At 36.0% G+C, this 25,373-nt stretch overlaps 1 protein-coding gene across 3 annotated transcripts in view; it reads right to left on the reverse strand.

Annotated features, from left to right (window-relative positions):
• The window catches only part of KLHL5 (kelch like family member 5), a 149,741-nt gene that overhangs the window by 21,941 nt on the left and 102,427 nt on the right, over positions 1-25,373 (reverse strand). For all 3 annotated transcript variants that reach the window (XM_069068427.1, XM_069068428.1, XM_069068422.1), the window contains exons 5-8: positions 22,486-22,698; positions 10,649-10,835; positions 4,510-4,734; positions 2,789-2,951 (exon numbers count right to left, since the gene is read on the reverse strand). In XM_069068427.1, coding sequence (XP_068924528.1) covers positions 2,789-2,951; positions 4,510-4,734; positions 10,649-10,835; positions 22,486-22,698 — 788 coding nt within the window. The remainder of the gene's footprint in view (positions 1-2,788; positions 2,952-4,509; positions 4,735-10,648; positions 10,836-22,485; positions 22,699-25,373) is intronic.

The raw sequence follows: 25,373 nt of genomic DNA on the forward strand, positions 1-25,373 counted from the left end.
CCTATGCTTGTGTGGTAACATTGTCAGCAGAGAGAAGGGAGTGTATTGTGATATGTTAAGGCAAATAATATTAAAAAAGTAAAATTGATAGACTGGCAAGTGATTGGATATGGGGAGTAAGAGAGTGTAAGGAGTAAAGAATGACACCTACATTTTGGGTCTGGGTGACTGGAAAGATGGTGGTACCCTCTACAGCAACAGAGAAGTTTGGAAGGGGGAGGGCTTTGGGTTAAAGATGAGTTCACACCATGCTAAGTTCAGGCAGTTGGAGATGAGATGAGAAGATTACAAAGTAAACCAATTGTACTGAAAAAAAAAAAAGTTATACACATATACATACGCATACATGTGTGCATAACACACACGTACACACATGCATATAGGTGTAGATATGTGTGCGTATGTATACACACATGTTTTAAGTTCACAGACCCCAGGTTAAGAACCTATCTTCCATTATGAGGAAGTGCTATGTCAGTTAATGTGAAAAACTTCCAAGTGACCTATCTCATATTCTAATCCTAAAGGCCAAATGAGATAGCACTATATATTTTTCTGATCTATAGGATTCTGTGTTGTTTGTCTAATCAATGATAGTTTCATTTGCACTCCCTATAGATACATCAGTGTAACAAAAACAGCTAATTCACTTCTTTTGATTCTTTTCTTTCTTTCTTGTAGTGTCTCTGACAAGAAACTAAAACATCAAAATATCAGAGAAAATTATTCCCTTAGCATAGGCATACATAGGTAAACTGAAAACAAATAAATCCATAAGATGTTTTCTCAGTTTTCATAGGTGTACTTGCAGATGAATTATTCAGTGATTCAACTGTAGGTAAATTGTTGTTTACCTATAGTTCGGTGGCATAATTCAAAAAAGTACAAATGGAAGAATCATGGATCCTAGGTAAGTAGGTCAAAGGTCAAAGTCAGTGAAAATTTGGGAGAAATGAGAACATTTTAGTAGTTTTTAAAGCACTGAATGAAGCAGCTATTCTTAATCCAACAAATAGAGTACAGTTATTTCGATGGTTTGAATCTGAATGGTTTCAAATTCAATGTGGAATAGAATGTAGTATCTAATAAGAAATTCAAGCCCTTCCAAAAGTTGAGCATAGTCTACCTTTTCAACTTTCTTGCCACCTATTCTGCTATACAAGTTTTATGATACACACAGACTGTTCTGCTCACTGTCCTCCAAACAGATAACTTGTGCATTCTTGCTTTTGTGCCTTTCTTCTCTTACCTGGAATTAGTTTCTCTTCCTACTTTCTGCCATTTGAATCCTATTTTCCTTTAAATTTAAGTCCAAATCCTACCTACTTTGCAAAATTTTCGAGTTCAAAGGGACCTCAGTGTATTGTAAAGAATATTTGGAGTAAAAGGATTAGGATTGACAACCTGACAGCTGTGTGATACTGGGCAAGTCAGAACCTCTTCTACAATGAGTAGACTGTTACACATTGTTTCCATATTAAAGCTTGAATTTTTTTCCTCTTAGGAAAAATAAATTTTTTTTCTGAGGTAAAGTTTAGTAAAAAATTAAATAATAATAGTGTTATAGTTAATATAGTAATAATAATAAAAATAAAATTTTATTTCTACTTCCTAAAAATTCTGTAAGAGGGAAGACATAAACAAGTCAATAATTATTTGTACTAATGGGGAAAATGGGGAAAAATCATAGTTTAGACAGTTGAAATCCACAGATAACCCTAAATCCTCATTAACTTTCATAAGTTCCTATTTTAAAAAATGGACTTATTGACATTTTAAACTTTCTGGTGGGGAAACAAAAGAAGTGCAGTGATTGGCTTGTAACTGATAACCTATTGGGCTTCATCTTATGAAAATAGGGCACTGAAAAATCACAGATAATGTACTTATCCCCTGACTAATCAAGAGAAAAGAAGACTTTATCTTTATGCAAATTCCACCATCAATCCTTTCCTAAGGACAAGAAATCATTGAACCAGCAGAGTAAAAGAGGAAGAGAAACCAGGGGGAAAAATCAGGAGTGTAAATTAATTGACTGAGATATTTTAGTACTAAAAAATAAAATTTTTAAGAATAGAAATGACTAGTTATTTAAATACTGCTTAATGATGGATTGCAATAAATATTTAAATAGATTTTCTTTACCCAGAGTAACTAGAAATTTATAATCTACTTATTTAAATGAAAAATGTTTTATTTCCTGGAAATTTAATCTTCAAACTAGACTTAAAATGGGAGTTAACATTTTGATATTTAATACTATGTTAAGAAACAATACTATCACTCATGATTGAGAGAGATGTCTACATTCAGAGAAAGAACCAGAAAGAATGGAGTTTGAATGCAGATTGAATAATAACCTCTTTCTCTTTCTTGTTTGGTTTGGTTTCCTCTTTCCCATTGTTCATTCCACCCAATACAATCCTTCTTTATAACCTGACCAATGTATAATGTGTAAGTATCCGCAGATCCTATACCTGATTGTATGCTGCCATGGTGGGAGGTAGGAAAGGAAGGGAAGGGTGGGGGAGAAAATTTGAAACTCAAAGAACTGGGGAACTGAATCTTGTAAACTCAAAGTAAACAAACAAATTAATAAAGAAAAAAAAAAGAAACCATGCCATCTGAAAAGTTTTGACACTTTACAAGTAATTCCTGTTTATGAATTATTCATATAAATGGTTGAATTTGAATTTAATTGCAAAGTTTGATATTCAATTTTTCAAATGGGACCCCCAATCCTTCCTTCTCCCCTGCCTCATTCACTTAAATATTAATATTTCCTTACTTTCCACTTAATACTGCCACACCAACTGTGCTTCTGGGCGTGGACATACTAGCAACAAAATTCCACTGACGAGCCTGAGGGTCCCATCTCTCCACTGTATTTAGGTAGCTCCAACCATCATGCCCACCTACAGCATACATAGGACCTTCCAATACAGCCACACCTTCAGAGGAAAAAAAAAAGGAAATGATTTAAAAAACTTTTGGAGCTCAGAATACTCACTTAAATTTAAATTCTTAAGTGCAATGACATCCTAAAATTCCGTTAAAGAATTTATGTTAACATGGTTGTCTAGTGATCAATTATAATTCCTGCATGGAAGCAGAAGCAGTGGCAATAGTAGTTATATTAACCACAACAACAAAATCAGTCAATTTGGAGATGGTAAATGGTGCTATACATATGATCACTGTTTCATTCCATTTTAAAAATAAAGTTTCATTGATCTTTTTTAACATGACTATCATTTTCCATCCTGCCCCAAGCACTGATTCCACTCTCCCTCGGGCCCACCATAGTAACAAAAAAACATGGCAAAGCAAAACAAATCAACACATTAGCCATATATAAAACATATATGCCCCAGTCTACCCCTCCAATTCATCCCCCCTCTGCTAAAAGGTAGAAAAAACTTTGTTTCTTCTTCAAGGACAGGAAATCAGGAATAAATTCACCCAGTACAATTCAGATAGGTATCTCTTGGCTGGATCTCTTTACAGCTTTCATTACTGCTTACTACTGCAGTTTTGATAGAAGACTGTATTAGGCCTAGAACAGCATGAACCATAAATCCAGACCAACACAGATAGTTTGTAAACATCACCACTACAAAGAGAAGAGAAAGGCTTGTAACTTGTGTACAGACACCACATGCACTGCAGCCATATTGCATTTCTAACCTCAGTTGGTTTCTCCCCTGCACATCCCCACCACACTCTTACATACTGACCAAACACAGGCTAGTCTGACTGTGTAAACAGTAGCCCCTTTCCCATTATTAAGTTGCTCTAAACACCCTGCCAGAAGGGCCACTGCAAAGAACTTTCTCCTTTTTCTGTACCTCAGCCTGATAAAAAAAAATCTAAAAACTGTGGACTCCCGATGTCCCAAAAGGCTTTGAGTAAAGGTCTGGTAATGGGCTGCATACCTATCACTAGGCTAAATTCTGCGAGGCTCATTATAAGAGAACTTCTGACTCAACTTTCTTACCACCATTTACTTAAGATGAGCAGGTCAATAGTTAAACTAGAGTCTGCAAAATCAAGCTTATCAGCTACAGGTCTGATGTTGTTAACTGGTTAGTTTCCTGTTTTACCTAATATAAACTTTCTGCCATCTGTTCTTTGGTCTGTAAATCATTACTTTCCATTATTTACTCTTTGAAATTCCCTTGTACCCATACTGCTTATGTAACCCAAACCTATATAATGCTGTTGAAGCTGAAGTTCTGGGCTCCCTGAATTTTTGTATAAGCCTATGCTCTGAGTATAATAAACCAGGTTTTCCCTATGTCTGTGTGGTTGGTTTTTACCATCAACAGAAGCATCTATCAACAGTTCCTCAGGTAATTTTTATTACAATTATCAAATGATTGGCCAACAGATGTTGAATTTGAACTCATCAAACCATTTATGAAATTATATAGGGTTTTATCCAAATTGATTCTTTAAGTATGATAATGAAGCAAATTTTTATAAAATAAGTTGATTGGTTATACTTACCAAGGCCGTGCCGGTGTGTAGACATAGGTGGCATCACGCTCCAAGTTTTTGTTTTGGGATTATAACACTCTACAGTATTCAAGGTCTTTAGTCCATCTCTACCACCAACAACGTACAGCTTGTCATCCAATACTGCAACACCAAACTGTAGTCTCCGCCCATTCATGTTAGCTACTGGAGTCCACATGTTTGTACGGAGATCATATTTTTCAATGCTTGTTGCTCCTTAATAGTAACATATATGAAAATTACATTTAATTATTTTTCATCATAATTGATGCTTTAAATTGAGCTATTCATATATAGAAAAAAAATTATTTAGCATTAACTGGACATATTTAAGATTTTTACTTAAATATTTAAGATCTTTGAGGACACTTTCAACATTTACTTGCATATCCATTTATAATATGCACAATATCATGTACATTATAAAAATAGAAAATTATTTGTGACAATATTAGAAAATGAACAAAACACTCTAGTTCCTAGCAGATGCCATATGAAAACATTTGGGTTATCCAAAATGAACTCTGAAATCCTTTCCTCTACTCTAAAACTCAAGTGTGATGGTAACAGATCACAAATTCCCTGACATTCAGAGGGGTTTTGTGACTTTTTTAAGGCATCTCCTAAGTAATGTAAATTCCTGACATTTCTCTACCCTAAGTAATTTTTGTTTTGTTTTTGGTCAGGTCCAGATAAACTATGACTAACTATAACTTGCCACACAATGACTTATTTGTGGCTGCTACAATATGACCTTTCTTCAAAAAGAACATATCTGCTATTTAGGACTTTTGTAAATATAAGTACTAACCTCTTAAAATATAAATAGATACTAATTACTAGAAGATGCATAAATGCACACACATTTCTATATAGATTTATTAATAATCAAAATACTCTTTCACCTAATATTAGAATCCTTGGGCACTAGAAGGTGGCCTTCCCTCTCCATGCCTTTCCACCTGAACAACCTAGGCTAGCATTTTAGGTCTAAAACAAAGTTGAAAGAACTTCTATCAAAGGGACTTTGTCCTTGAACTAGAGATAAACAGCTAAAGGCCATTTTCCTGGTAATGGTCAAGTAATGGTCACTGGGAATACTTTCCTCATGCCATCCTTTATTATCCTGAACACCTAATTTTAATTGCTTCTCACCATTTCTTGCTTTATGTCCCTAAACCAGCCAAAAAAAAAGTCTTCCTGTCTTCAAAATCATGACTTCATATATAGATGTCCCTTGGGTCAGAAAAGCCTATCCAGGATCACACAGCAGACCTTGGCATTACCCTGTTAATAACCCTTCACAGCAGCACATGGTTCTTATTCTATTTAACCAATTACAATGACTGAATATCCTAAACTCCAGTTTCTCCACAAATTAATTAATGTCTTAGGCCTCCTAGAGAAGACACTGCCTTTTCTGAACAAAAATGGGAAGCTGGGAACACATCTTTAAAGTCTTCTTCCCTTACTCTCCCAGCCTGTCCTCCACCCCACAAACTGCTTCATTTTGCCTTGTTGCAGTTAGTCCTTCTGAGGTCTCAGTCAGCTCTAAAGAATATCCTCCTTCTGTAAATCATATTTGGATGCCTACATTTTTGCTTTCTTTCCCCTAGTGAACATGGATAATGATTTGTTCATTTGGAGAAGTATTTGCTGCCAAATGGAGGGATTAAATGGATAGAACAACTTGATCAGTCCTTCTGTTCATGTACGCCTTACATTTCTAGAGAAATAGCATCACTTCAAAATTCCAGGGTGAGGTAATATCTACTTTCAAAACCCAATTGGGTCCTGAGCTAACTCCAGGATAAAGGTCCAATTGGGTCCTGAGCTAACTCCAGGATAAAGGTAAGTTGCTTTATCTAGAAGGAACCTTCCAGGATTCCTGAGTAAGTTAAAAAAATTGTGGTGGGCAAAATGCACTGCCCTAAGCTCCCTTCCCCTCTCCCTTTCCTTACTGCTAACTCTAAAACTCAACTGCAAGGTCCACAGGCATTTCGATGATACCTTGGGCATGATGCACGTATGCTGTTGTCAGTCATATTTTAGCAACTTAACAGCTGAAGTGAAAAATCACTGTGGAGAGGAAGCCCACCTTCATCATCACCACAGGTAACAACTAATGACCAACCTCTAGGCAAATGGGCATAGGAACCCTGAGAGTGGCAGCACCCCCTAGACCACTGGTCCAGCTTTTAGACCAGCCCTCAAGGCCATCATCTGGGAAGGCAACTCCTGTGACAAAGAGGTCAGCCATCCCCAACAACTGCCAACCAACTGCCCCATGCAGGGTAGGCAAGCTGGCTTAAGTGAAGACAACAGGCACCCTGAGAGAGGAATTAGGAGACTGTATGTGCCACGTAAGTCAAACCACCATCACCTTGTCTCTAATTGGGATAGCCCAGGACTCTGGACCCCAAAGCCCTGTGAAATAGCAATGCTTCCAGCTCAATGCCCTCTGACATGATCATCTTGGGAAGCAAATCCTGTAGGGATGCAGCCTGGCATTTGTTCCTCCAGATGCTACAGTTACAGGTACTGGAAATTCAGAAAAGAAAGTTCTTGTCATCAAATTTCCTGCCACTGTCAAATGATTCAACATCAGAAACAGATACGATTTTGTCAGTGAAAATGTTAAAGAAGATGCACTGCCATCTGCTTGCTTTGCTGCTACACCTTATGGACCACAATCTTGTCAAAACATAGCTTTTCAATTGTATTGTATCCTCAACACAGGCCCGCTCTAGCCAAAATGGCCAGTGCTCATGGTCACTGAACACCATCATTTTTACTTCTCTTACCCAGAATGTCTTCCCACTCTCTTTTCTGTTCTTCAAATCCTGCCTCTCCTGCAAGGCTCAGCCTAAATCTCATCCTCACCAAAGCTTTTCCTAGCAGTGCAGAGGATTGTTATTTTACTTTTTAGTCATGATATGAAAAGAGTTTTGGACTGTAGGAGTGTGTTGCCAAACACTGATACCTTTATCTCTTCTAGCTATGTCACTGTATCACTCATTCAAATATTTATTGAACATGTGGCTATGTACTGGATTCTGTGGTAGATATAAAGACTTATGAGAAAGGGTTCCTTTATTCAAAGAGCTTTTAATTTAATTATGGACAGCAAATATGAAGTAGTAATACAAGACAAGTATTCAAGAGATGTCACAAGATAGTGTATAATTAAATGCTAAAAGAGGGAAAAGAAAGTTTTGTGAGTTCACAGGAAGAAGAAATTACTGTGTTCTGAAGGGACCAGGCCTACGGCTTCCTGGAGGTGGTAAAATGTTATTTTTTGCCTTTTTTTTTTTTTTGGAGGGGGAGGAAGGGCAGTTGGGGTTAAGTGACTTGCCAAAGGTCACACAGCTAGTAAGTGTGTCAAGTGTCTGTGGCTGGATTTGAACTCAGGTCCTCCTGACTCCAGAGCCGGTGCTCTATTCACTGAGCCACCTAGCCACCCCTAAAACTTTATTTCAATCCAATACAATCCAGCATAGCAAACATTTATTAAGCACCTACTGGTGCTGGTAGAGACACAAAAATAAATAAGATCCTGCTCTAATGGAACTAACAACATAACAAGAATGCATGACACAAATAACTTCAAATGCAGAATAGATCATTATCTATTCTGGTTTATAATGATCCTAAGTGAAAAAGAGTAGAAACAAAGTATTCAGACTTGGTCACTTAAAGGATGAGTAAATTTATAGTAGTGGAAAGGAGATGAAAGAGTATGGAAGGAGATGAAAGACACTGAAGAAAGCAAGGTTGTTTTTAATCAACTAATATTGGTTCTACTCTTTGTATTAGGTAGTTCAAGACACAAAGAATAGACAAATTGACTAGAATGGATTCCTGTAATGGATAAAAGCACTGGCCCTGGAGTGAGGAGGACCTGAGTTCAAATTCAGCCTCAGACACTTACTAGTTGTGTGACCGTGGACAAGTCACTTAACCCTAAATGACTCCCAAAATAAGTATATGAGGGTCATATTATATAACTTTGAAATTCAAGCTAAAAATTTCAGGTAAGGAAAACCAATTCAAGTTTGTGAGTAAGGAGAGTGATATGCTAAAAGCAGTGTTATAGCTATCTATTTGTGTGTGTATGTAAATATATATGTGTGTGTATGTTTCTGTACATGTATGTATGAATCATACTTGAAGACTTGGTCACTTGGTCAAGTTTTAGCAGTTAACAGCAGACAGGTACTGTTTTCTTCTATACATAACAATTGTTTCCTACTACTGGTATTTGAAAAGCCTCTACCAGTGACCAGATAGATAAAAGGTTCACTCTAAGTAGGAAAGTTCCAGCCCCTTCCTTTCTAGTTCTATATAGTCTTTTCTCTATTGAGGCCCTAGTAGCTGCAAAGACAAGTGAAATTTTGCTAGTCATTTGGAGAAGTCAAAGCATTTCAGTGTTAATTCTTAAGAGCAGCAGCAAATTGGCGATGTTCAGAGGGAAGAGGTGGGAGTCATCTACTAGAACCTGCAGTCACAATCCTTGAATGCTCAGCAGCCCTAGACATGGCCTCTGAAGGTAGATCTGCAATAATCTGGAAAGGGTTTCATTATTAATAGTAGTGGCAACTGTGAATGAAGTATCAATGTAGTTTTACTGAATATTCTTAGTTACTAAAGAAATAACTTTCAGTATTCGCACTAAATAAAATGTCACTTCTGGGTTTGCTCCAACTGGGAAATAATCATGTTTTCCTAATATGCCCAAATCTACCTGGAAAATATGTTTGTGGAGGAAAGGGAAGGGGAAAAGTAAAAGCTGGAACACAAAATAATTTTCCAGATCACCAAAAATCACTGCCCCTTGTTAAACTGTTTCAGGTTCCTTACTTTACTTGGTAAGTATCCCCAGTTTTGCCCTACTTGATATTAACAAGCATATCTGACAACTAAAACCTTTCTCTTGATTCAACACCGTGAACCTGAAGGAGAGAGTAAAATCTCTATTCCTTTAAAGGTTGTCTAATTCCCCTTCTTCCAAACTAACATCTTTCAAGCAGAGCTTTTAATCTGAAGAGGGAATGAATCAATGCCAAGGAGGTGGAGCTGAGGGAACACGTGAATGAACAGAGAGATGACTTAATCTCATAGGACTGCTGGGATTCTGGAGTTGTGACTTTGACCTTTCTTGTAAATCTCTTGCTTAAAGAAGGAATGAGAGTTTTCTTTTCCTCTCCTCTCACTTCTGTCAGTGGACACCATGGGTGGCTTCTGGGCTACGTTCATGGCTTTCTCACTTTTAGGCAGCTGAGAGGAAGTAGTGGTCCGACTTTGCAGCCTAGTCTCTCATTTCTCTACCTCTATCCCAGAAGCTAAGAAGTCAATGTGATTTTGAGTTCCACTGGTTCTTAGTACAGATAACAAGAGATAATAATAGTTAGGATTTTTCTCATTTTATCCTCATAACAAACCTCAAAGGTGGGTGCTATTATTATCTTTATATTACAAATGAGAGTTAGTGAGTGTCTGAGGCTGCATTTGAACTCAGGTCTTCCTGAATCTTGGTCCAATGCTCTATCCACCGTGTCCTACCCATGCCCTCAGGATCAGTTGTAATCCTCTTTATAGAAATGACTGTGTGCCTACATATTTCTAAGATTGCATATCTGTTATGCAGAAGATTTACATGTTGCTGATCTGGTGATTCTTCTAAAGGTCCACATTCTTATCTATATACTATACTGGTATGTTTCTCTAAAGAATATCTTTCCCTCTGGAGCAAGACTGTATAGTTCTTTTGGGGGTTCAGTTTTGTAGGTGTGTTAAACCTAAGGCCAAAAGAATACATAGTAGTACTGGAAATAGATATGGAGGTATGGAAGAATCAATTCTTTATAATATTTAGGATAATATTTCCTCTCTTTGTTAAGTTCCCTTTAACACCTTTGTATTTTATATTTTGATCTTTGGAGAGCCTATAACGAACATTTTCCCATTCAAATTTCCACTTCTCTTTATTGGTTGAGCATTATTTTGTAAGTAGTTGGCTGAGGGAAGGATGCTTAGATTTATTGATAAAGTAATGATCAATCGTGTGCTAATACTAAATAAGCATTTGTTTTCTTTGTTCTACAAAATAAAGGAGCCTTCTTCATGGTACCTTTAGTTGAATCCATTCCTCCAACTGCAAATAATGTGCCAACAGTTGACTTTCTAGGTTTTGTGCGAGGACTTTGTAACATGGGTCGTCTCTCTGGTAACAAATGGTATTTCATTGCTTCCATAATAAGCTTCTGACATTCAATGTCATCCCGAAAGAGTGCATTATTTTCCATGTCAGCAAGGAACTAAAAAAAAACAAGTATGTCAAATGATAAGCAAATAAAAATAAAATTTGTAATTGACAAAAATTAGTATGCCCTATTTTAAAATGCATGAGGCCAAACAAGCATTTTGTAAAATGAAATGAGGCTTAAATATGCAACATTTGCAAAATTTACAATTTAAATCTTTTTAGAAAACTGATAATTGAGTAAGATGTTAAAATGAAAATCTGATTTGAGTAGAATGTATTTAACAGATTCCTGTCAAATATTCCTTAATACTTTTTTCCCTCTATCAAAAAAAAAAAAGAACATTCAGCTTCACTCTTCAAAAGCTCCAAGGAAAAGCCTCTAAACATTCTCAGTAAATGCTAGCCTACTGTATTTCACTGTATAATCACTGCAGATTTTATGCCAAAACTTTTGCAAAAATAGTGGGCTGTGACCATTATATGAAGACTTTTAAAATTTTGCTGGTATTACTTAAAAGCCATTTATTACTAAACTTTTTTTGTTACAAGATTAGAATGCACAGAATACTTGTGAACATACATTAAAACTGAATACTGATAATGCACCTCAGCTAAGAATTCTAGGCTTGCAGCTCACAATGTGCAAGAGATTAAATACATATCCATATGCCATTAGTGAATACACTGTTGCTTTGTTTACCTTTTAAGCAATGTGATGAACAGAATTATACCACATGACAATTAGGTGATGAAAGGTCATAAACCAATTTTTGCACAGGAAAAATAAGGGTGCAATGATTATGTGGTAAAATATGGTAAAATGGCATCTATTGGCTTTTTAAGGGGTTGAAGGACAGAAAACTCCAAATGTCTAATATTCTAAAAAATAAATATATATACATACTTAAATGAATCTTTAATTGTAAAGGTTTTATTTGAATTAAATAATGTGGCTACTGAAATTCCTTTTAACTCAAACTCTGTGATTATTTGATAACTAGCTTATAGTTTTATGAAATTCAATAAAATGCCCAGAATGGAGCTTGTAGGGTCTGGCAGGTAACAGTCTAAAGGAGCTTAAGGAACTGTGTTCCAAAAAATGCTCCTAGAATGAAGATTCTAAAGGCGAGTGCAAATTCAATTCAATTCCAACAAGAGAGAAAAGTTCCATGGAAGTCAAGGGAGTATAGGGAATATTAAGGAAGAAGGGGTGATCAACAGTATCAAAATCTATAAGAATGGTCAAGGTGGATAAGGACTGAGTAAAATCCACTGAACTTGTCAGTTAAGAATTCATCTGTAACTTTGGAGAATTTCGTTTTGGTTGTGTGGTGGGTTCAGAGGCTAAACTGAAAGGGATTTAGAAGTTAGTTGCAAGGAAGTGTAGACTATTTTTTTTCTAAGAAGTTGGAAGTGAAAGGGGAAACACAAGATAGGACAATAGCTTCACGGCACAGCATCTCACTTTAAGTAGTTTTTTTTTTTTTTGAGATGGAGATGAACAACTGTGTAGGTGTGAAAATTAAACAAGAAATGATTTTTACATGGTTTCATTTTATGATAGCAATAGTTATACCAACTCAGAATTTCTGACCAGATGAAGTAAGACTTTGAAGACCAGTGTGAGATTTTGTGCCCTACATTGCTTGCTCTCTTTTGTTCTTAATTCTGTGGTTTTAAAAAAAAAATGGATATTACCCTAAGGAAACAGGCAAATCTATTAAAGAGCATACTTCAATGACAGTTAGGGATAGTGCAGTGGCTGCTGATGTGGGGTGAGGTATCTCTTCTCCTTGCCAAGGGCAACTGTTGTACACGTGCACTTGAGCTCATCCTCTCTGTCTTTTTCTACAGACTACAACCTCAAATACCTCCTCTTTTTTCTAGTTCTTAGTGTGTGTGTGTTAAGATTCCTTTGAAAGCTTAGTGATGCCTATAGATTTTTTTTTATCAATTGGGGTTCAGTAATTTGCTCAAGGTTACATGGCCAGTTATTTCTGGGTGTGCTGCTAAGTATCTGAGTCCAGATTCGATCCCAAGTCATCCCGACTCTGGGGCCGGTGCTCTTACTCACTGTGCTAACTGGCCGCCCCTAAGCAATTGGGATTAAGTAACTTGCTCAAGGTTACACGGCCAGGTGTTTCTGGGTGGGTGCTAGGTGTCTGAGCCTGGATTCGATCCCCAGGTCATCCTGACACTGGGGCCGGTGCTCTTACTTGCTGTGCTACCTAGCTGCCCCAATGCCTATAGAATCTTTATCAAAATAATGTTGTTTTTTAAAATTAACAATTGAAGGAAAGGATAATAAAATTTTAGAGGTTAGTGAAAATTAAGATTTTTTTTCAATCAAATTCAGAGACCTTCTAGAGTTTATCTACAGACCTTATATGAAGAGAAATAATGGTCCATGAATGCCAGGTTAGGAATCCCTGCTCTAATCATTATCTAACACCATATACCAAAATCAAATTTAAATGGTACATGATCTAGGTATAAAGGCTGATAATGTAAGCAATCTCAGAAAGCAAGGAATAGTTTACCTGTCAGATCTGTGGAGAGGGGAAGACTTTATGACCAAACAAGAATTAGAGACCATTATAAAATGCAAAATGGATAATTTTGATTACATTTAATTGAAAAGCTTCTGTACAAACAAAGTCAATGTAACCAAGATTAAGAGGGAAGTGGGAAATTGGGAAAGAATTTTTACAACCTATGTCTCTGATAAAGGACTCATTTCTAAAATATACAAAGAATTGAGTCAAATTTATAAGAATACAAGTATTCCCCAATTGATAAATGATCAAAGGATAGGAATAGGCAGTTTTCAGAGGAAGAAATTAAAGCTATGTATAAGCATATGAAAAAATACTCTAAATCACTATTGATTAGAGAAATGCAAATCAAAACAACTCTGAGGTACCACATCTCACCAGTCAGATTGACTAAGATGACAAAACAGGAAAATGACAAATGTTGGAGAGGATGTGGACAAATTGGAACACTAATGCATTGCTGGTGGAGTTGTGAACTGATCCAACCATTTTGGAGAGCAATCTGGAATTATGCCCAAAGGGCTATAAATAATTTCATACCCTTTGACCCAGTAATACCACTTTCTAGGGTTATATCCCAAAGAGATCATAGAAGTGGGAGGAAGACCCACATGTACAAAAATATTTATAGCAGCTCTTTTTGTGGTGGCAAAGAATTGGAAATTAAGGGGGTGCCCATCAACTGGAGAATGGCTGAACAAGTTGTGGTATATGCATGTGATGGAATACTATTGTGCTATAAGAAGCGAGGAGCAGATGGACTTCATATTTACCTAGAGAGGCTTATACGAACTGATACTGAGTGAGAAAAGTAGAGCCAGGAGAAATTTGTACACAATTACAGACACAATGTATGTGTGACGACCAGCTTTGGTAGACCGGACTCTTCTCAGCAATGCAGTGATATAAGTCAATCCCAAAAGACTTATGATGGAGAGAGATGTCTATATCCAGAGAAAGAATTAGAAAGAACTGAGTTTGAATCCAGATTGAAGCAAACTACCTGATCTTTTTCTTGTTTGGTTTTGTTTCCTCTTTGCCATTTTTCATTCCATCTGATACAATCTGTCTTTATAACCTGAGACTAATGTCTAATGTGAAAGTATTTGCAGATCCTATACTTGATTGTATTCCATCATGGAGGGGAGGAGGAGAGGGAGAGAAAATTTGAAACTCAAGGAATTGTGGAATTGAATCTTGTAAACTAAAAGTAAACAAACAAATTAATAAAGACAAAAAAAAAGAATCCCTGCTCTAAAATATTTAACCTTTCCCTTTCTCCTGGTTCTTTCCCTAAATACTTCACTAGGCATTACCTTCACTCCCTGTCCTTCCCTTTTCCTTATAAAGCTATCTATATTTGCTCCCTTCACTTCCTCTCTTCTTACTCACACTCTTCAAGACAAACCTTGGCAATCTAGCTATCTGTCCAAGGTATACTTATAATCAAAGGGATAAAAGTGTGGTTTCATGATGAAGAATTAATGTATTTCAAGAACTTAATGCCAAATCATCTAAAACATGTGACTGTAGAAAAGGAAGGATATATTGCATATGAAAATGGTATTTCTAAAAGGTTGTAAGATTCATTTAATTATTGTACTTTGTCCTAGTGAATTCACAAACCACCATGGTAGGGAAGTAGACTATAAGAGAGCTGAATATGAAAAAGGAATGATTGAAGGGGCCACCTGCTGGAGAACATAGGTGGAGATGAGATCAAGAGCAAAACCAGAGGAATTTCCCTTTGTAAAGTAGGGTGATCTCCTTTTCCTTGGAGACTGAAGGAAAGGAAATAAGGATGGGTGAAATTATAGAGAAGTTTTGGAGAATGAAGTATAAAAGATGAGAGAATTCATCTGATAAATGACCTCTTTTCTAAGTTGGAAGATAAGTTATCTGCAGAGAAAAAGAGTAAAGGCAATGACATTAGGCAGTAGAGGACAGTGTAGTTTTCAAACGTAAATGTAATTTTGTAAATTTACATTTACGGGGAATATAAATACAGATCTTATTGGAATAGTACAGGGGAATAAGAAGAGATCCCATAAAGACGATTAGAAGAACATCCCTTGAGGGCTTGGTTGATATCAGATGATGTGAATTTGTAGGAGACTCAGCACAACTTAGTGACATCCTCAAACACGAATAGCATTCAGCAGCTTCTTGGGAATGGGAGTAGAGAAGGAATATGGTGGAAGTGACCTGGGACTGAGGATTTATAAGGCATAAAGTAAAGAAATTCAAGGGAACCAGTTAGACAAAAGCAAATAAAAGTGTCTACTGAACTACTTAACTAAAGGGTCAAGATTGATGGGAATTAGAATCCAAGGAAAAATATAAACCATATCTATGCCTATGCATGAAATGGTGAATTAGGAGGTGTCATTAGTCACTGATGACCTTGGGTAATAACTGCTTTTCTGCATATGCTCTATAATCTGTTGGTCTAAATTTAGATTCCCTTTGATTCTTCAATATCCTTTACTTTCTTAAAATTTTTTAGAAATTTTTTTTATCCTGTCAAAGAACTGTTTACCCTTCCTGCTGGTATGAAAAGGTATTTCTCAATCCCCTTCACCTTTTTCCCAAGTGGAGAAATATAACTGGTATTTAACACAAAGTTCTACCCTTCCAATCTTCTTATACATTCCTCCCTACTACTCTTTGATTCAGGGACACTGGTTAGCAAGATACTCCATCTCTTTATTTCATGATACTGCCTGCAAAGATACTAAATAATTATGCAGTTCACAGCAATGATAAAAGGGATGGGGATAGGGATTGTAATTTCATTGCTGAACTATGAGTGATAAAATTCCTTCTACCACTATCAACCTTCTTGCAACTTATACTCTTTTTTTTGATGGCCAACATTGCTTTTTATTTTTTTTTCACTTTTCAAATGCTTTATTAACTTCTGATTTACATCATTAATTTCTGCCAGTTACAAAGTTTCTCCCCATTTTTCCCCTATCCACCACCCCAGAATAGCAGTCCCACAGGATATCCACTCCTCCAATCTGTTCTCCCCCAAATCTTCTCCCATACCCCTTTAGACTTTTCCAGTAGGGCATGGTGGATCTCTATGCCCTATATATCTTCTTTCCCAATTACATGTAAGATAGGATTAATAACAGTATGTATATATAATATATATATGTACATATAATTTTAAACATTTGATTTTAAAACTTTGAATTCAAGATTCATTCCCTTCCTCCTTTGCCACCCACCCTTACTGGGAAGATAAGCAGTTCAGTATAGATTGTACATGTATAGCTAATGCAAAACATTACCACAGTAGATATATTGTAAAAGACTGACTATATTTCCCTCCCTCCTATCCCTCCACTCATTTTTTCTATTCTCTATTTTGATCCTATCCCTTTTCAAAAGTGAGTGCTTCCAACTTCCCTGCCCCCCGCCCCAGCCTGCCCTCCCTTCCATCATCTCCTCTCATCCCCTTCCCCCTACTCTCCTGTAGGGTGAGATACCCTATTTAGTGTGTATTTCATTCCCTCCCCGAGCCAAATTCAGTGAGAATAAGGTTGATCCATTCCCTTTTGCCTTCCTATTCTTCCCCTCCACTGTAACCCTTTACCCTTGCCTCCTCTTTATGAGACAGTTTACCCCATTCTGTCTCTCTCCATCTCCTCTCATTATATTCCTCTCTCACCTCTTAATTTCACCTTTTAAGTATCATCCCTTCCTATTAAATTGGTTCTGTGCCCTCTGTCTATGTATACCTGTAAGCATATATACACACATTCACACATGTATTCATACGCCCGTATACCCTCTGATATAGACATATATATGTATTATATATATACATATATTTATATTCCCTTCAACTATTTTCATACTGAGAAAAGTTTCATCATTTACAATTATCATTTTTCCATGTAGGAATGTTAATAGTTCAATTTTGATCAGTGGCTTATGATTTCTTTTCCCTGTTTATCTTCTCAAGCTTCTCTTGCTTCTTGTATCTGGATGTCAAATTTTCTATTCAAGTCTGGTTTTTTCATTAAGAATGCTTGAAAGTCCTCTATTCCACTGAATGACCATATTTTCCCCTGAAAGATGATACTCAGTTTTGCTGGGTAGGTGATTCTTGGTTTTAATCCCAGCTCTTCTGCCCTCCAGAATATCCTATTCCAGGCCCTTCAATCCCTCAGTGTAGAAGCTGCCAGATCCTGGGTTATCCTGATTGTGTTTCCACAATATTCAAATTGTTTCTTCCTGGCTGCTCATAATATTCTCTCCTTGATCTGGGAATTCCAAAACCTGGCTATAATATTCCTAGGAATTTTCTTTTTGGGATCTTTTTCAGGAGGTGATTGGTGGATTCTTTCAACCTCTATTTTGCCTTCTGGTTCTAAAACATCAGGGCAATTTTCCTTGAGAATTTTTTGGAGGATGATTTCTAGGTTCTTTCCCTGATCATGGCTTTTAGGTAGTAGATAATTTTTAAATTATCTCTCCTGGGTCTATTTTTCCAGGTCAGTGGTTTTTCCCATGAGATATTTCACATTGCCTTCTATTCTTTCATTTGTTTGGATCTGTTTAACATCATCTTGATTTCTCTTAGAGTCACTACCTTCCCTTTGCTCCAATCTAAATCCGAGGGAACGATTCTCCTCATTGAGCTTTTGAGATTCTTTTTCCATCTGGCAAATTCGGCTTTTTAAGGCATTCCTCTCCTCATTGCCTTTTTGAGCCTCTTTTGCCAATTGAGTCAGTCTGTTTTTTAAGGTATGATTTTCCTAAGTCAGGCTGTTGACTCTCGTTTCGTAGTTTTCTTGCATCGTTCTCATTTCTCTTCCCAATTTTTCCTCCACTTCTCTTATCTGCTTCTTAAGGTCTTCTATGGAGGAGCTCGTATTTTCCTTTGAGGCTTTTGGTGCAGGAGTTCTGACTTCACTGTCTTCCTCCTGTTCCATGCTTTGCTCGTTTTTTGTCCCCAAAATAGGAGTCTAATGTTGGAGTCGTCTGTTTGTTTTGCTTCCTTTGTCTGGTCATGTCTCCCCTTAGTCACTTGAACCCTGGGCTTTTTGCCACAGTAGGGCTCTGCCACCAGACAGGGGAGCTTTCGTCCCAAACATTGGGGTTTTCTTAGCTGCCGGAAGTATTAGTTGGGTGCCCTCTCTGAGGCCTCCACACTCTCTGGCAAGCTGGTCACACACCTCAGGACCTCCACCCTAGACTGCAATCCAGATCCAAGCAGGTTAAAGCAAGAGTGATTACCCCTAAGACTGGTCACTTGGTCTCCCTACATTCTGCAGGCCAGGAGCTGAAGCTGCAATGTAGGGCAGCATGGAGTCTCAGCGGCTTCTCACCCTGGGGGCAAAAGCTGAGGCACTCCCACCTACTGGGTCCCAAAGTTCAGACTGCACTGACCTCTCACTTTGTCCTTTGCTTCTATGTGTTGATGAATCTGGAAATGGCCACAGCTGCTGGTGATCTGGAGTCCCTCCAGCCTGCAGCTGGTCAGGCCCTCTCTGGGGTGCTGCACTGGCTGCTTGCTGCCAACCTACCGGGTTGTCCTCAACAGGAGGTTAGCTTCTTTGTGTCATTTTATGGGTTCTGCAGCTCCAAAGTGTGTTTAGAGTCCCCTTTCAAGGTGGAAGCCAGAGCTTCCAGTGGAGGTCTTGCTTCTACTCCGCCATCTTAACTCTGCCCCCACAACTTATACGCTTTAGAAAGTTGCCTAAAGCATTGACAGGCTTAGTGCCCAGAGTCACAAAGCCAGGATGTTTGAGGTGAACTTGAACCTTATCTTCCTGGCTCCTAGGCTAGCCCTATATCCATTATGCTATACTGCCTCTAGTGATCATATTTAGTCATAATTTGATAATACAGAAGGGCTATGCAAGGCTCTCAAAAATAAGTGAAAGAAATGGCACATAGAGTTTAGAAAAGGAGCACAGTATGCCAAAAGCTAATTGCCAGATTAAAAATTAAATCCCAGTACTAAATGCTTGAACATACCTTTTGAATTTATCACTTCATGGTATTTTCTATTCATGTGAAAGATTGTTATAACCCATTAAAATATTAATTAAATTAAATTTATTGAGATTAATGTCCATGTTAATCGCATTAAGTTTGGTAAATGTAATTAATGTGGGTCACTTTAAACAAAAATGAAACTGGGAAAAATAGTAAGAGGAAATTGCTATGAGCCATAACAATGGTTACAATTTGAGATAAAATATGTGGGCCTTAGTTAATTGTCCTAAAACCAATTCTCCCAAGGCCAGCTGGAGAAACAGTGACAGAAATTTGCCAATACATACCAAAATATACCAAGTAGACCAAAATATGAATTTTCTAGCCTGTAGGCAATGCCTCTAAAATTTGTTTATATAAAAAGTTAATAAATCAAATTTATAAAACAGGAATTAAACAGAAAAGACAGAAACCAGTGTTTTATATTATAGTGCTTCAGATGGCAAGCCCTTAAATACATAAAATTATTAGGAATTTATGAAAGCAAAGCTACAAAAGACAAACATTTGCCCATATTCAAATCCTATCTGAAGTCCTTTTCTGTAAGTTTATGGGTTATAAAAGAATGACAAATCATAAAAAGAAAAACACCTTGAAAGCAGAAGCCAAATAATTTATTCCCATATTCTAGTAAAATTAAAGTCACAGGCCTATTATGTGCATAGCTCTCTAATTTTAACCTCAGTGCCTGCATATGATATCTAATGTAGACAGTCAGAATGTTCTACTAGTACCTTTGCAATGGCAAGAGAAATCAAGAAAAAAGACACAAATAAAAAACCCCAACAAACAAACAAATCGAGGAAGGCCTCTAGCATGTTGGGTGGATTCCCTGTGGTGAAGTTATTGAAAAATATGGATGAGTCACACAGGTTGGACACGCATTGAATGGATAGCTTTCTGTTTTGTTGGATGGAACTTCTGAATCAATGAAATCAAAGATTTATTTGAGTACTGAGTTAAATGAGTGAAAGATGGATAAAGGTTTACAAAATATCTAGTCATGGTGACTAAAATGAAACATATCCCCAACAGGGCTCATTATTATTACTCTTCTTCTGAAATATGCCCTTTCTCCTGACTTCACTATTTTTTTTCCACTGGTACCACCATTCATCCAGTTTCTGATATATGAAAACTTGGTATTGGTTTTGAATTCTTCTTTCTCCTTCACCTATTATATTCATGTTGTCACCAAATTCTGTAGATTTCAACTCTGGAGTATTTTTCTCATTTCTATTTCTACTGCTACTGTTCAAGAACAGATTTTCTTTACTATCCCTCTTTCCAATCCCCTTTATGTCTTTAATGGTCATCCTTAAGTAAGGATTCTTATCTTTTTTGTGTAATGGGTCCTTTTGAGCAGTCTGGAGAACTCTGACTTCATTCTCAGAAAAATTTTTTAAATGTATAAAATAAAACACATAGGATCACTAAGGGAAAAATTTGTTGAAATGCAACTATCAAAAAATATTTTTAAAAAATCACAGACTTTTAAGAATCACTTCTCATAAAAATCATAGATTTAGTGGTGGAATAGAACTTACAGACCATATATATATATATATATATATATATATATATATATATATATATATATATATATATATATATATATATATATACTTCAACCTCCTCATTTTACAGATGAGGAAACCAAGGATCAGAAAGGTTAAATGATTTGCCCAAAGTCATTCAGGTAGTAAGTGGCAAAGGTAGGATTAGAACCCAGGCTATCTGACTCCAGAGCCAATGCTTTTTTTTCCCATTTCACCTCCCCCCATCCCTGCTGCTGTTCCAAAATTACCACATAACTTAGAACAAACCTACATTTATCTAAGTCCTTTATGGAGCTATGGAACTCCAGCTACTCTAGCTAAAGGCATGCAGCTTGGGCTTGCAGTGGCTATGGAGTATCCAGTTACCTGCCCTTTATGCTTTAAGTTACATTTCATCTTTCCCATCCCTATGATTCTTTTTTTTAAGCAATTGGGGTTAAGTAACTTGTTCAAGGTTACATGGCCAGTTATTTCTGGGTGTGGTGCTAAGTATCTGAGCCTGGATTTGATCCCAGGTCATCCCGACTCTGGGGCCAGTGCTCTTACTCACTGCACCACCTGGCCGCCCCTCCATCCCTATGATTCTTGACAGCATCACTCCTCCTCAGCTCTTCCCCTACCAACTTGTTAATATTCATATCACAATCCAGTTAGGAAGTTAAGATTTGAGTTTTGATCCTATAGGCAAAATTAAAAACCAATACTTTTAAGTAGCAGGAATAGGACACAGAAATAGTCTCTTTGTTCCCTGTCCTCAGACTTTTTCATGAAGAAACTCAAGAAATAAATGACTATAAAATATAGAATTGTGAATTCACAGTCAGGATAGACTAAGAGAAAAGGATCTCACCATACAGATTCTTCCCAAAATGCATCACTGCTATTAGTCTCTATTAAGCAAAAATCTAATTAAATTTCCCCATAAACAGTAAATAACAACCTTTTATATAATACAAATTAGTAAACATTGCTAACATTTTATAAAAAGTACAAAAAATATAATCTGGAGGTTACAAGCATTGACCTTACTGAGCTTCTAGAAAAGTTTAGGGTTACTAAAATGTCAGCTTAAATTAATTTGGGGCAACAATTTTGTATTTTTTTTTTTGCCTCATAGTCTGGAGTAAGAAAAATAAATTATATCAAAAGTCTTAGTATATTTCTAAGCTGTTAAAGCTACTAAAGCTTAGAACCCCCCTAAGGCTTTGGGGATAGCTTGTAAATGAATAAATATAAAAATTTAATTCCTATGCAAAGGCATAAACCTGCTCAGAGTATCTAATAATTCGTATTGTTGGAATTGGTTTGAAACAGCATCAAGTAACATAGCTAAAAGGTCTAATTTTATAAAAGCTAGGTTCCTGTATCTCCTTTTTGCTTTTGAGCAAAAACATTGTCTTCTTAACTCTACCATCTATTCTCCACATCAATTAACACAGAGTTCTATGTAAATAAATATCTCACCTATTCAGACAGGCAATTAAATCAGTATAGGCTAGTAGATGCTAACATAATTAACAAAATAGGCGCTTAATGTATGATAAATTTATAAAATATTTTTAATGCTTACCTGTGGAGCAAGAAGAGGTAGCCTAATGTAAGCCAAAAGTTTACTTAGATCTTTTCGCCTCTGCTCTAAATCATGACGGACCCAGGTAAGCAGTGCATTTAGTATTGTCTCTTCGTTAGGTATATTCATATCATCGCTTGCCAAGAGCTTTGCAATTTCACTAGCTGGTAATAATACAAATTCTTGATTTCTAATGACTTCCATGAAATGCTCCTGAAGATAAGAAAGATTAATAATATAGACTTTAAAAAATATTCTTCCTGATACTGCAACTTATTTAATAGAAACCTGAAGTTTCTGAAAACCATTTGCAGAAACACCAAAGCATAATTTATCCTTTAAGCCTTTTGTAAAGTAAATGATTATATACAAGGACATACAGCGAAAACAATAGACAATCAAATTTTATTGCTTTACAAGATTAAACATAGACTAGCTTGATATATTTTGAAATTGGATAGCAACATTTAGGCACGATTCTCCCTCAGGAAGATGACCCAGTAGAACTTATGGAGAAAGATGTGAACACTTTGCATTCACTTCTTTTCCTCAGAAACTGGAATGTTTTTGAGATTTCTTTCAAATTTGGGCCTTTCAAACCCTTATTTTTTAGAACTCTAGAACCAACTTTGGATGTGTTAGCAGAGTTTAGAACAGTTTAAAACAAACTTTAAAGTTAGTTTATCCTAGGGATTTGTATATGTTATAGCATAATTTACATGTGGAACTCATCCGATCTATCTGATGTCCAACCCTTAGCACAGTGGCTGGAACAACAGGCATCTAAGAAATGCTTATTGACTGAAGTAAGGCTGACCTGAAGGATGGTTCTGGAATGGGGATCTGTGTTCCCAAGTGATCTGGAGGGAAGATAAGAAAAGGTCTGACCTCACAATGGAACCAAGTCATTAGGGTTGTCCTATACCTTATAATAAGATATATAAATGTCTTTAAGTCTGATGCATAGCTTTCCCTGAACTATTTGATAAACTATCTCTTAGAAGAATAAAATTACATTTTCACTGTGGAAGGGTACTAATCTTAATATAGCAACTAATATACAATTACTATGATCTTTTCATTTTGTTTTAAAAAAAACCCCAACAATTTAAACTCTACTTTTCTTCTAATTCCCTTATAGTCAGTCCACTTACCCTATCTCAGCACACAATTTTACTGAACAGATAAGTTCTTTGCATACAGTATTATATATACTTAATAAATGTTTGTTGAATTGGAAATGTTAGCCTTTTTAGATCACAGTTGCAGATAAAGAATGTAAATAATATGCCATGTGAACTAGATTTAAGGTTAATATCATCTATATATCGTACCTATCTCTACCTATGTATTATAGTTAGTATTTATGTATTATAGCTTGTTTAGGTAATAATCCAAAATATTTCTTTGGATCTAATATTCCTTTCAGTTATAGTCTATCTACCAATCAACTGATACTTGTCTATATATACAGATATGCTGAAAGTATTTTTTCAGCACTGACTATTATGAGGGCATCAGACAAAGTGAAATATTTTGAATTATTATACTAAACTAAGATGACTACAAAATTATATAGATAGTTTATATATACAACCAAAAGTGTGTGTATGCATATACACATACACATAGCCTTTTAAGAAGGAAAAAAGCAAAGGAAATATACTACTTGAAAAAATCAGATTTTGAATCACTAGCTTATTAAAATGTATATATTTAATTAATTTTAAATATTTAATATTGAACAAAAATAGCATTATAAATTAATTTGAGGATTTTTAAAAAAAGATACAAAGCATGAAAATAGGATTTAGAATATTATCTAAGAATATCCTAATCCAAGAGAAAATATTGAAGCATGTCTCCCTTATGTTAACAATATGGAATTAATGGTAATGGCTCAAAAGTCACTATAGAAAAAGGCAAGGACTTTGGTTTTATAAAGAGATGGCAGAAAGAGTCTAATTTAAATATTTTTTGCCAGTAAAAAGAGAGAAAATTTTATCCTCAATTTTCTACTCAAAGGCATACTTAAATTATACCTGGGCGTTTAAGATGATATTCATTAATTTTATAATAACATGATTTAATGTTTTATGAACATTGTGATTTTATGACATTTTGTGTATTACTATGGTACAGAAATTTTATTAGTTTTACCTTATATATCCTAACAATCTGAAGAATATGATTAAAAAGCGGTAAAGATAAAGAATGGAGATGTTGAGGAAACTTGTCCAGGTTAAGTCAAATACTAAGCATTCATGAAAATTGTAGCTTGAACTACATGCAGACATATTTAACCATATTCCTAAAAGGATAAATGGACCAACAATAATGACAGTGATAAGGTAACACTGATAAAGCACTTTAATATTGGTAAAGTGCTTTATCTATGTTATCTCGTTTGATCCTCACAACAACTCTGTGAGGTAGGTGCTATTGCTACAGCTACTTTACCTATAAAGAAACTGAGCTGAGAGAAGTTAACTGACTTGTCCATGGACACACTGTCAGCAAGTGTCTAGGGCAGAATTTGAACTTGGATTTTCCAGGATTCAATTTCAACATGTGCTACTACACCAACCTGCCTTTGCAGTACAGCACTGATTAGTTTTACTAAAGTAGCATCTTACTGAAATATTTTATGTATAAAAAGTATTCAAAGCTCTCCTACAAAATCATCTTAATGTAGCACTGATAGAAATTATACAACATTTTCAAATGACATTAATGGAAACTGTTCATTGAGAAACAGACTTTTCAGATGGTACAGCTGCACCATCTGAGATTATTCAGTAATAGATCTCATTGTTTTGGGGAAATACCCATTCCAGCTGAACTGTTGGTTTTAAAAGGGAACTCAAGTGAAAAATAAGCTATTCAAG

Source organism: Petaurus breviceps, unplaced genomic scaffold, assembly GCF_028583685.1.
Source record: "Petaurus breviceps papuanus isolate PSGF00001 unplaced genomic scaffold, PetGlider_PUasm1.0 140, whole genome shotgun sequence".
Classification (NCBI taxonomy): Eukaryota; Metazoa; Chordata; class Mammalia; order Diprotodontia; family Petauridae; genus Petaurus; species Petaurus breviceps.